Source organism: Coenobita brevimanus, chromosome 74 (assembly GCF_032717465.1).
Source record: "Coenobita brevimanus isolate Jiangsu-jjx chromosome 74, ASM3271746v2, whole genome shotgun sequence".
Taxonomy (NCBI): domain Eukaryota; kingdom Metazoa; phylum Arthropoda; class Malacostraca; order Decapoda; family Coenobitidae; genus Coenobita; species Coenobita brevimanus.
This window is the reverse complement of record NC_137027.1, coordinates 3,173,498-3,187,617: the sequence shown is the minus strand read 5'-3', so window position 1 is coordinate 3,187,617 and position 14,120 is coordinate 3,173,498. Positions and strand designations below refer to the sequence as shown.

The 14,120-nt window shown below is 39.5% G+C and overlaps 1 protein-coding gene across 1 annotated transcript in view; it reads left to right on the top strand.

Annotated features, from left to right (window-relative positions):
- LOC145407661 (uncharacterized) overlaps positions 1-13,076 on the top strand; it is a 28,264-nt gene extending 15,188 nt beyond the window's left edge. The window contains exons 10-13 of the mRNA XM_080278531.1: positions 5,466-5,593; positions 10,770-10,847; positions 12,029-12,202; positions 12,942-13,076. Coding sequence (XP_080134657.1) covers positions 5,466-5,593; positions 10,770-10,847; positions 12,029-12,202; positions 12,942-13,076 — 515 coding nt within the window. The remainder of the gene's footprint in view (positions 1-5,465; positions 5,594-10,769; positions 10,848-12,028; positions 12,203-12,941) is intronic.
- Positions 13,077-14,120: the final 1,044 nt, after the last annotated feature.

Here is a 14,120-nt window from a genome sequence, read left to right as displayed (position 1 = left end):
GGTGATATAGTTGCTGGAAAGTAATGCCAAGCCAGTTAGATATTACACTGATTTGGAGAAAAAAATATCATTATGGCATCTTAAATCATGGGAGCTTATAATGATCACTAAGAAGGGATGCCTGGATACCCCTCCTAGTTTTCACTCACAGCACATATGCGCTGGGTGTTCTTGGATTTCAAATAATGTTTCATATAATATCACCATCCACTCAGTCAGTGTAGTGCAACCTTCAGTTGATTCTACACTAAGTGACAAGAAAATGGTTTCCTGTAACACAGATAACCATGTACTTCGTTGAGCAATAACTAAATAACTAAATGGCCACCAGGTGGTCTAGTGGGTTAGGGTGCTCCAACTGAACTGGGCCTTAGGGATTTCAAGCTGAGGACTGGTTATGTTTTAATGCCCAATTAAGGCTCCTCTAGGGTAAGTAAGGCCTGTCTCCCGTGCCTTAAATGTCAAGACTGAATATCCTCGCAGTGGACCCCTATGCTCGTGATGAGACAAGAAAGAACTAGAGGATAGACATTTAATAATTTTTATTATTGTTATTGATATTATCATTATTATTATTATTTTTATTATTATTATTATTATTATCATTGTTATTTGGGTTGTTGTTGGTATTTATACTACCTATACAGTGTTTGTTTCTTATATTGCTGTAATTGTTTCCAGTATCCTTATTGTGCTGTTGTTCGTGTTGAGGTCTATCTCAAATATGATGTTTCAAAACAGAACAAGCAACACTTATAGCTTTATGATATTTGTGTTGTACCAAGGAGTGTAAAGCGTCATGTACAGGAATTGGTCATCTCATCCCTCACTTCTACATCCATCTTCAGTTGTTATTGACAGGGCAGGCAGGCATGCCAACTTATGAGGATACTTCAGGAATCATACCATCCACTTCATCTGGTGTATTATAATGTATCATCAGAAAATGTAACAACATTTTTTTTTTTGACAGGTGTTCATAGCATTTTTTTTTTAATGTTTGATTCCACATATCCTATCAGTGAGTTTCAATAATCATTTCCCTCTGTCTCATTATTTATCATAGCAAAGTATGTAAATCAATATTTATTTCAGCATGTGTGCATACTATACAAAATTCTTTATATAGTACAGGCCTACCCTGATATCTGGCAGTGTTGTGTACCAGTGGGAGTGTTTGGTCAGCGAATATGTCGAATATCGAAGCAGTTTCCACATACGATACTAAAGAAAAGTCGAAGATGCGTTCCAGGCCCAATCTCAAACTCTCATATACCTTACTTAATCAATAGAGACTGATACAGAAACACCATAGGTAATATTATTATCTTCAAACATACATGCAGAAAGGTATTCAAGCCAACAGACACAGTGAGAGTGGGAGAGTGGATGAACGGGCCAGACAGGCAGAGGTCAGGAAGGGTGGAGGGATGGGGAGGGAGACAAGGCAGCCAAACTACCCTACTGTCCCCCACCTTGGTCTCTCTCTCTCTCTCACACACACACACACACACACACACACACACACACACACACACACACACACACACACACACACTTGGGAGATAAGACGGGGTGGGGGAGGGTGGGGGGACAGGGAGGGAGACAACTGGGGTGGAGGAGGGCAGGGAGATGGAGACACATCTTGCAATTCTGAGCATGGTGGGGGATGGAGGAGGGATGGGGAGAGATGAGAGGGGATGAAGGGAGGGCCAGGAGAGCCGTGTGCACCACGACATCCCGTTCAAAAGTGCTCGTTTCAAACCAAGGGAGGGGAGGAGTGTTCAGACTAGCGAATCGATGGCCATTCAGATTGAGGGAATGATTCCCCATTTCTTTTGTTTGGTCTAGTGAGTCATCAGTTAGCGATGCGCCGGATATCAGGGTATGCCTGTATATTGTTCCATTATTTGAGATAATAATGTAATTGTATTAGACCTAATTAATAATGCTTATTTCATTAAAATTAACTTCAACAGCTGATCTGTACTGTAGGGACATGGTATCCAAGACCTTCTTTCTCTGATTTATGTTTCAAAAGAGTGTAAAGGGCTGTGTTGTAGACCTTTCCACTTCAGATGGACTGTATATGGAAAAACAAGGATAACATGATGATAAAACCTATTAGTAACACTGTAGTAAGAATAGACCACTGTAGCTGTTGAATATTTTTGTCCAATACATTTTTACCTGAAATGTAGCTATAAGATACAGACAGGTCTGAATAATTGTATATTGTGAAATTTGTTTTGTTTTCCTGCTTCAGTGACTTTTCATGGTGAGTACTGTTGATGCCAGATGTAAAGAAATTGATTTCCTTTTGGCATTATTTTTGGTTGGATGTTATATGGTGCCTTTGCAGGTGCTTTAACCACTTCACTACAATTCTGTGTTTTTGTAGTTCATTCTGACTGCTATTATATGATAAATTTGGCTTAGAAGGTCTCCCTAACAGTGAAGGGGAATCAACTCCCTCAGTACTGTTGGATACTTTTTTTCCAGTTTATTAACCTTGACTGAGAATCCTAAATAGACTTATGACCAGTTCCATGTCATCAGTGTGGTTTGTTTTTGCATGAAGAGCAATAGACATAGGAGGGTTCTTCACTCTCTTGTCCTTATTTTTCCTGCAGTAATAATTTTTACTTACCCCAGAGGATTGATCATGAATTTGTGATTCATAGTACAAGATTGTAGTACAGTAATCTCCCATTATCTATCTTAATTCAGCCAAGCCCCTCTCAGATAATGCATTTTGACAGATAACGTCATACAATGCCCACAACCCCTCTACATGGGGTATAACCCTATAAAACCCTGTCTATCTATCTATCTATCTATAGCCCGACGCCCTAATCCCGCAAAGGGTGGCCGCAGACAAAACGCCTCCAGGTCACTCTGTCACCCACCATTTGACTCCCCTCCCCCCAACTCACCCCCCCCTCCCTCATATACCTCTCAACTCCATCCCTCCACCTCATCCTCGGTCTACCCCTCCCTCTCCCTCCCTCCACCTCACCTACATACACCCTCTTAGTCAGTCTTTCATTCTCCATCCTCTCCACATGTCCAAACCAGTGTATTTCTCCTAATCTTTTCAACCACATCCACATCTACCCCACAACGTTCCTTCACTTCTTCATTCGTCAACCTGTCCCTCCACGTCACTCCACATGCTCCTCTCAAGTAACTCATTTCCACTGCTCTCACTCTTGACTTGTTCCCTTCTTGCAATGTCCACGCCTCGCTTCCATACGTCAGGGTAGGGATCACAATACCATCATGCAGTGACTTCTTAACTTCCATACTCACCTCCCTATTTCTCATCACTGCTTTCAGTGTACCAACAACCTTCCTTCCCTGCTGTACCCTTTCATTTACTTCATCCCCCAAAGTTCCATCCTTACTTATCACACTACCCAAGTACTTGAATGCACTCACATTCTCCATATCCTCACCATCCAACCTCACTGCACACTCTGTGACTTCATTCCTCTCAAACACCATAACTTTACTTTTGTTTACATTAACTTTCAGCTTCCTCCTCCTACACACTGTCCCAAATTCATTCACCAAACCTTGCAACTCCCATTCATCTTCACTCAACAATACTGTATCATCAGCAAACAGCAACACCGGAAGCTTCCAAATCTCACCCTCATTCATTAGGGACACCCTGTACAGTAGAAAAAAGGCAACCCCAAATAGGGATTTCCTGATATAAGTTCATGATACAGTATATTACTGTCCTGTGTATACAGCACACTGTACTCTCAGTAATTCATACTGAAGAAATAGACATGGAGTAATGTAGTGAATAAAAGATATGGAGTACCATACAGTCCTTTACAGTTAAATATACTGCTACTGCATACTCACCTTACTGTAGTGAAGATTTTGTTAATTATTCCTGTGTGGTTAGTGGCATAAACGAGATGATTTTATGTCTCTTCTGCCCCAGTGTCAACTAGGGGCATAGATATAGGTGCTGGGCAAGCAGCATGAGCCCCTGTAAAAGCTCTGGTATGGCAACAAGACTCCATGAGAAACTTAATGTGCACCAACACCGCACAGCTTACTTTCGGCTTCCATGCATGCTGCTGGTTAATTCAGTCAAAAGCAGATATTGCTTTAATTCAGCCCAAGTTTTTTCTTTGTGGGATAATGACATGTCGGGTAATGCACCATCAGATAATTGGGAGATTACCGGACGCATAAAACGTGAGAGAACATCTATTAGGGTTATGTTTGTTATTCTCCCTGACTACCCCTACTGTACCTGCTGTAATTTCAAATACACCCTGAATAAGACTTGATTGCCTCAGATACAGTTGTATCCCCAGACTGATGCCAGTAGACCTGTTTTAGGCATTAGTACAACTGTTGTAGCTCTTCAATCCCCTCTGTATGTCTGTCGTAGCCTGTGACTGCCCCAACTGTCTGCTGTAGCCCTTAACACTCTTATTATAGCCCCCAGATGCCTCTAATGCCCCTGTTGTAGTCTCAGACTGTCCCTAATATGTCTGCTGTAACCTATAATTGCCTTTAGTATGTGTGTTGTAGCTCTTGAGTGCCTCTAGTGCGATGTAGTCCGTATGTAGCTGCATCTGATACACGTGTAGCCCCTAACTGCCCTTACCATATCTCTGACTCCGACTCGCATGCCCATAGCCTTTTTGACTCCTTTGTAAAACTGTAGCTCCTTTGAACCTGTACAACATTAACTCCTTCAGCCCAAGGATTTAATTTTTTCATTTTTTCTTGCTATCTCCAGATGATTATACAGTATTCAGTTTAGGAGAGACTTTTGGAACTGGTGAGGTTAGAGATAGCTTTCACTAACCCATGCAGTATGAGAAGACTTTCCCAAGTTCAGTAAAATTATGCAAGAGTAATAAAAATAAAATAAAGATGCGCCTTTCTGGCGAAGAGGACTTACTGTACACATTTAGTCTCACTGAATGTCAAATCTTTCTCACAATATTCTGTCCACCTCAACTTGGCCTAGAGCTACCATCTCTATCTTCAGTGCTGAACAGTAACAACAGATTAAATGTAGAATTTAGGACTACTGTGGTTACAAAGAAGTGCTGTGGAATGAATGTAGACATGGTATTGTGTTATGCTGCTAGAGAGCTATAACAAGAGAATAATGCTAGAATATGATGCTAACCAAAAATGAATTGCTGTGAAAAGAATGTAGAGCCTTAGTATTGTTTTATTCTGTCAGAGAGCTACAACAAAAGGTTATATAATGACTAATCATGAAAAATTACTGTGGAAATAATGCGAAGCCATACCATTGTCTTATTCTGCCATTGAAGTTCAAGAAATAAGCTGCAAAAAAGAAAAGCATTGTCACCAAGCTAAGATGAACACCCTATAGCATACCTCATAGGACGTCAACCCTCTGCTTATATATATATGCTGTAGTCTGTTTCATAATATCACCTTTTCCCCTCCAGTGATGCGAGACCAGCCTAAGGTGGTGGCAGAGTTGCAGGATGATTATATAATTCCCCAGTGGCTCATCGCAGTTATTGTCATCGGCCTTGCTTCACTCCTCTTCATCCTCATCTTTGGCATTACAGTGGTGGGTGACCAGTGTTATGTGCTTTTGATTTATTCTCCTCTTGCTTTTTTTTTTTCCTTTTGTCATTAATTTCTTCTCATTTTCTCATTTATTCTTTTAGGGTTTGTCCTTTTTTTTTTTTTTTTTTTTTCTCCTCCCCATGTTTCATACAGTTGATCCTTGATCTTGCAGACCCTTGAAACAACAGACTTTGGATTTAATGGACATCATCCACAGGCCCATTACCCCTACAGACCAATGGATGGTATGGCAACAGTGTACATTGCTTTACAAAGCATCCACTGGGTGGCCATTAGTGCCACCAGTCACTTTCCTTACCTCACCAGTACCAGTGCAACAATCATCGTGTCACCACGTCCCAAACCTAAAAAAAGAAAAAGGGTGAATCTCGTGTAACCCAGAAATTAGAGCTAATTCGCAAGCTCAAAAATGGTTCATCAGTGGCATGTGTATGTGAGGAGTACGGATGGTAAATAAAAAAAAGAGAGTGATGCAGGGATTCTATCTGTTTTCATGTAGACCTACATTCTCAGGGAAAATAATTTTATTATTAAATACATCTCAGATGGTTAGCATATGATTTTCAGTCAAAAAATATTGGTGAACAAACATAATATACCTACTTATCAACATTACAGAAAGCCACATGAACACACCTGTTAGCATGTTTACTGCCAATCCTGCCAACTGGACATGATGTCACCACACCAAAATGAACTCAAACATATACAGTTTAAAACCATAAAGAGCAGTGGAAGCCTAACTGGAGACCCTGAAACATAACTGGGGGGCTTTGCCCCCCAAACCCCCCAATGATTATAACCTACTTAACAGTGTGGAATTTAAAAATGTCCATTAAGAAAGTCAAAATGGGGAAAGTCTCAGGAATTGATGAGTTGTGTGGTGAAATGATGACACATGGGGGAGAGATAGTAGTGGAATAAATATGGAAGATGTGCAGGTTGGCTGGGAGGAAGGCAGAGTCCTGGAGGATTGGAAGTCAGGTATAATTATTCCCCTGTACAAAGGAAAAGAGGCAAAAGAAGTGTGTGGAAATCATAGGGGCATTTGTCTTCTTAGTGTAATTGGGAAAAGTATATGGTAGGATACTTATTGACAGAGTTAGGGAAATAACGGAAGAATTAGTTGGAGAAGAACAGTGGGGTCTTAGGAAGGGAAGAGGTTGTGAAGATCTGATATTCATCCTTAGGTGTTTGGTAGAAAAATTTCTAGACAAGGGAAAGAAGTTGTATGCAACCCTCATGGATTTGGAGAATGCATATGACAGAGTGAATAGACAAGGAATGTGGAAAATATTAAAAGTAAATGGAATAAACAGGAAATTGTTGAATGCCATGAAGAGTATGTATGGGACTGCTAAGGCTGCAGTGTGTGTGGATAGTGAACTGATCAAATTTTTCTCTCTGAATGTTGGATTGAAACAGACATTTGTCATGTCTCCATGGTTGTTCAATCTGTATATGGATGGGGTTATAAAAGAGGTACAAGGTAGGGCAGAGGATGTTGAAGCAGTCCTAATGAGATAGGACAGCATTTGGAAACTTCCTGTACTGTTGTTTGCAGATGATACTGTATTGTTAAGTGAAGATAAAAGGGAACTGCAAGACTTGGTCAGTGAGATTAGGAGAGGGTGTAAGAAACAGAATCTAAAGGTGAATATAGGGAAGAGTAAAGTTATGATCTTTGAGAGGAATGAAATCACTGAATGTACAGTGAGGTTGGATGTGGAGGAAATGGAAAATGTGAGAGCATTTAAGTACTTGGGTAGTGTGATGAGTAAGGATGGAAGTTTGGAGGATAAAGTGCTTGAAAGGGTGCAACAAGGAAGGAAGGTTGCTGGATCATTGAAAGCAGTGATAAAAAATAGGGAGGTGAGCATGGAATTTAAAAAGTTGTAGCCTGACAGTACAGTATTGTGATACCAACTTTAACAATAATGGAAGTGAAGCATGGACTTTGTTGAAAGGACACAAGTCAAGAGTGAGAGCAATGGAAATGAGTTATTTGAGAGGAGCATGTGGAGTTACATGGAGACAGACTGACAAATGAGGAAGTGAAGGAGCATTGTGGTGTGGATGTGGATGTGATAGAAAGTGTTAGGAGAAATAATACATTGAGGTGGTTTGGTCATATGAAGAGGATGAAGAGGGAAAGACTAATGAGGAGAGTGTATGTGAGTGAGGTGGAGAGGGGAGAGGGAGGGGAGGCTGAGGATGAGATGGAGCGATGGAATGGAGAGGTATACGAGAGAGGGAGGTGTGAGCTGGGGGGAGGGCAGTGAAATGATGGGGGACATGGAGGCAATTTGTTTGTGGCCACCCCTTATGAGATTAAGGCGTCTAGCAAGAGATAGATAGGTAGAGTAAGTAAACTTGCACCAAAATTGTTTCGTGCATTAAGAGCATTTGTTAATCATGGCGCAGTTGTCAAACGACCATGTGATGGCAAAGGTAGGTGCAGTCGTAAAGCAAATCTTTATACAGTGCCCTATCCTGTAATGCTGGAATACTGTACCCAGAAAGCACTGCTCAATGGGATTGCACGTTATAGGAACCACAGTCATGTTAATGGGTTTCATGGGACCCAAGCCAGCCCTAAGTTCACCATTTTGGGTCATTTTCATGATTTTTTCAGGACATTTACCTATCTAATAAAGACTTTATAACAGACAAACACTGCAATATTCCTCACCTTGAATGCAAGGTGTTGTGGGCTTGTTGAGGGGAGGGGTAGTGGCCAAAAAAACCGCAAAAGTCACACAGAGCACAGGTACAGTCACAACGCAGGGAGGGGGTGGGCCCAAGTGGAGGAGAAATGCTCAGTGGACTGTGACAACACAGCGCACAGACACATCATATGTTATCGCCTGACAATCCACATTACATGCCTCTTTTCCATGTAGTAAGATTTTGAAACATAAACAGATGCCTCCTACTGCATTATGTGTATCTGTTTAGTAAGATTTTGAAACACAAACAAGTGCCTCTTGCATTCTATGATTTCTGTGTCCTAGGACTGAAAAGCTGGCTGTATGCTGTACATCACACAGGAGACATCCATTAAAATATGATAGAAGTTAGTAAAACAGCACTCGGCAGTTAAATGAAATCACTTCATATTTCGCAAAATATAAGATATGCACAGTATTACATACAGTAATAGAACCTCCTATTTACGAACATTAAAAAAAACACACACTATACGTTACTCTATAAAAAATAATGAAGGGTTCTGTCAACACTTCATTCCATCTGGAAATTTGGAATACCACATCTCTGTCATACATAGTTACTTAGCTTTCACGATGAGTGGGTGCTATTTTTGTTAAAGTACTGTACATATATATTTTACAGGAACGGACCCGTCTTCCCTCCCATTAGTTTGCAAAATTGAGGGTCAACTGTATTTTGTTTTTCTTTTCTTAATCTGTGCTCTTCATTCTTCTCTTTGCTATCAGTGTGGTGAATGGTTGATGTTATGTGTTGCTATTAGAGACATATGTAAGCAACTGCATTTGTGTAAATATACAGTATAACCCTTTTATATTTGTTTTGACATAGCAAATATCTTTTCATAAACTGTCTTCTCTTGTTTGTATTGGTATATCAGCACTTTACACTGTGCACAGCTTGTCCACTCAAAACTTTCATACTCTTTCCCAGACAATGGACACAAGTAGGGTTTTGTTTAGGCTGCCAAGAAGGGGATGCATACAGATTGGAACAAATCACCCCCCATGCCACCCTGTCTACTGCCATCAGATTGCCCTTCCTCTGCCTCGCACCATTCACATTCATATACCTCTCCATCCTATCCCTCCACCTCATCCTAAGTCTTTCATGCTGTCTCTCCCTCCACTTCACTTTCATATTTTCCTAATAATTCTCTTATTCTCCAGTCTCGATATAGCTAAACCACCTCAGGGTATGTCTCCTGACACTTTCCAGCACATCCACATCAGTGCCACAATGCTCCTAACCTGCTTCATTTGCCTCTGTCTTTCCACATGACTCCACATGCTCCTCACACATAATCCATTTCCACGCCTCTCACTTTTGACATACATCCTTCCATTAAGGTCCAAACTTCGTTTCCAAAATACAGTGCTGTACTGTCATGCAGTGATTTTTTTACTTCCATGCTCACCTTTCCATTCCCTGTCACTGCCATCAGCACAAGGTGTACCTACAGTTTTCTTTCCCTGCTGTACTCTGTCTCACACTTCATCCTCTAAACCCCTGTCTTTGTGGATCACACTGCCAAACTGTTCAAAGGCACTGTCACACTGCAGTCTTCCTTCCCTGTTTTATCCTTTCTCACAGTTCATTCTCTAAACTCCTGTCCTTGCTCATCACTATTGTGCCTAAATATTTGAAAGCACTGATGCTTGCTTTCCATTTCCTGACCATTCAGTAAATGGTGGTTGGCTGCCACTGCTGTAAAACTTAATCAGTACTATATCTTCAGCTCATCTTTTTCACTGCATGTGCATGAAATGTCTCTGTCAGTATAATTATACCTTGATTAGACTACCATAAAACTTATTTGTAAAAGCATTGCTTTCTCTGCTTCTTTATGCCATATGCTAACTGTGCTAGTATTTACTGTTTTGCTATTAACCCCTTCACAATGGAAATGTCTGTATTTTATCATTGCTACTACCACATGATTTTGTTCAGCATAGTGGAGACATATTGTAGTGAAGATATGAATGGAGTCTAAACTTAGCTCCTTCATTATGAGAAGTCTCCTCTAGGGTGAATAAAATTGCCTGGAGGTAGGAAGAATAAAGTAAGAAAGAAGCCATGGGGCAGAAGGAGTTAAATTTAGTTGCATGTCCTCTGTTATAATTCTCTGAATTGTAGTGATCATCCTGATTTGACATTTCAGTTATTTTTTTTACTGTAATAATAAATATTCCTGTACAGATCCTAGTGTTTCTTACTCGCTTAATGAAGCCTTGTGGTTTCATTGGAGCTTTAACTTTTGCACTTTTCTCTGTAAAGTTTTGAATGCATGAAATTTTTATTGCTGTTAACTTCTCTTATTTACTTAATAACTTGTACTCCCTGTCATGCATGAAGGGAAAAAATGAGCTCTGACTTCTCTGATAACCTGTGCTCCTGTCTTCCTCTCTTGCATGTTTTCCTGCCAGTATGTGAACCGTGTCTTCTGCAACGTTGTCAAGCAGGGCAACGAGAAACTCACCGAGGAAATGCTCAACGACTTAAGTGTGGGTTAATGTGTACCAATTCAGTGTACCTGATATCAGAATTATGTGCCTGATAGAATTATAACTTGTTCAGAATATCTACTAATGTTTCTAATGTTTCTTTAATTATATCAGCGTGAATTATAAAGTGCAGTAGGATTTCAGTATTCAATATGTTTTGTTGCATAATGCTGCTCTATCATAATCAAAAGTTTGCTGATGCTTCCCTGCCACCTGTATTGATAGTAAGTGTCATGTAAATATTTTGTGGTTTAACAATATCAAGCACCCAACAAGAGTTTATGAGAAGGAGGGATACCCACTAAAACTGAAGTGGAGATGAGAAATATGGAAGGTAGGAAACAGTGCTGGGAGGGGATTGTTAATGAACTTTTGATTGTGATAATACCTGTGTGTATGTTCAGATTCTTTATCATCCCCATTCCATCTTAAAGGAATTTGAATAACATTTAGTTTATATACCAACACCATCATATGTCCCTGTAGATTCTTGTTCAGAATCTAGAATACAGTAGCTTGTGCAGTATTGATAATGTCAATCATGTCTTTGTATATTAATCCCTTGAATCAGGTGATACATTCTGGTGGCTTATTTATACTGCCTCCAGAAAGATTTTGTTCATCTAACAAGAGACTTCTTGTAGTGAGGGGGTCATTGAAATCCTTAGGTTAAACTGAATTAAGTTATCAGGAGGAAACAAGACTAGAATAAGAAAAAATACATCATCAGAATGAAGTGATTAACATCTTCAATTTGCTGTTGTATATTTTGATTTATTCAAGCTAACATCAGATGATTTTGCATAGGTTTAGAGATTATATAAGCTGGAGGGTTAAGTAAAACCATATTTAACCCCTCAAGAACAAGAGGTCTTTCGTATGTTACACCATATCATCTGTTCAGTGGCCAGAACAACCAAGAAAACAAACAAATAGTCAGGTTGAAATGGTCAACCTCCTCAGTTGAATTATGTATTTTTAAGTTAGTATCCTGCTATCTTCAGATGATTTTATTCAGCTTAGGAAAGACCTATAGTATCAAAAGAGTTTCAGAAGGCTATACCTGGTGACTCCTTCAGCTCGAAAAGTCTCTCCTGAAATTAATGAAATTATCTGGTGGTAGCAAGAATAAGAATACCAGACTGAATTGTTTAATAATTATGTTCTCATTGTTTCTACAGTTGGTAAACCGTGCTCGAGTGAAGAAGCGTCATGATGTGCCTCTCACAGCTGAGATGCTGAATGAGCTCAACAAAACACATCTTGCCGGCCATGATAACTATGCCCATGATGCTCTCTATGACATGGATGCAATCTGGCATGAAAAGATGGCAGCTGAACGAAGGTCGATGAAGGTGAGTTAACTTAGTCCACTTGCCACAGGCACCATTATTTATATCATGTCAGTATATTTTTCCATATGTATTTCCTATCCTGCCCTCCAAAAGCTTTCTGTACCTGTAACCATGCATGAAATATTGTGTAGGGAGGGTTCAATTCCTTTGTGAAAGAGAAGGATGCTCCTCAGCTCTATGAATAAAATACCCTTTAGAACCTGTGAGGCACTACTTGAATGAACAGAGCTGCTCACCTGTGCTAGGCATTTGTGAACTGGCCACAGCAGTGCATACGGACACTACAATACAGTTTTTTTTGCATTCCATCCTAATAACAGTTAAAGAATCAGAAGCTTATCACCTAATGCTTAAAAATTATAACAGTATTTTCTATTTGTTCTTTTTTCTGTTTTGTGATTAATTTTTTTAGTACAGGTACTTTGACATTCCCTGGTCTGACCTGTACATATATAACATAAATTTTGATTGACTAACTAATTTTTGCTCATTGATAATTTTTAATGAATACTGTAGTACTGTACTGATTGATATGTTGATGCCTTGATTAGGGAATATTTTTGATATCTGAACAGTGTCTTTGCAGTTCATTATGTTGGGTATTGAAAGTACAGCCCATACAGTAGCTATTTTTAGAATATTTTAGTAAATTACAACAGATGTTCATTGTGGAGTATTTTTGCATGTATAGTTCATTATGTAAATCTCATTACTTTAATAATCCATAAATTTCTCACAGCCACCTTCCAGTCGTGGTAAAGGCTACAATCCCAACTACAATATCAATATTTATGACTCATGGAGAACGGACTGGTCTGGTCCCTATGGCTCTTCTGCCACTTATGCTAAGCGACGCCCGGACACCAACTTCTGACAAAGTGACGACTCTCAAGAGGAAGACCAAAAGGATCCAGATGATTTCTAGAAGGCACAGTAAGGGATTCTGATTACCTATACAAGATGAAACAACATGAGAGAGCTTCAGTGCAAGGGAGACATTGTGTGAAATCAAAGGCTTTAAGTGTAATAAGGGAGGGGTTTATGGGACCAAGAGTGTTAAAGGGACATTCTGGTAGATCATTATCCTCCATGAGTCCAGAGAATTGGAAAATGATGAATTTCAGTGCAATAAGAATCTTACAGAGCAAAAACTTTCACTGCATTTGGTTCAGCCATACTTCCAAGGTGTCACACAGAAAGCTCCAGGGAGAAATTACTTTTAATGAAGATTTTTTTTATACTGAATTCCAGGAAACACTCGTGCAGTGAAGTTGTATGATAATTATTTGGTAGCTGGTGCTGTTTGTTAATAAGACATAAAAACATTGATCATTAATGTAATTGCCTTTCATACCAAAGACTGACAGACATAGGCATCTAAATCAAGTGTCCCATACACAGGTTTCAGAGGGAGAGTCAGAATCACAGATGCAGATTTTTTTCTTGCATACTGTAGTGTATGTCTGTTTTGTGTGAAGTGAGTGAATGTATTTTAGAATGAAGATTTGTATATATGTACTGTATAATATGGATGTTGCAAGGAGGATTTTGTATACCTGAGCAGCTGATGATGTGTATGTTATATGATGAACTCTCTTAGACTTCTGTGACACACTCTCAGCTGAGTAAATCATCAGCTGTTTGCTCTAATAGAACACATGAGGTGAGAGCTATTGGTGATGGTATTAACTCTCAAACATTTATGACACACTCATCTGAATAAAATCATCTGCCTTTAACTGTAATAGAATACTGTACATTACTATAGCTGTACAGTACTAATCTGTAAAGATCTATTTGTGAAAGCTTTAACTCCCACAGGCTCCTATGACTCACTTGAATAAAATATGGCTTTAACTGTCATAGAAAACTAGAGGTGTACCAGTCCTGAGGGGGTTACATACAGCATGTGTTTCTG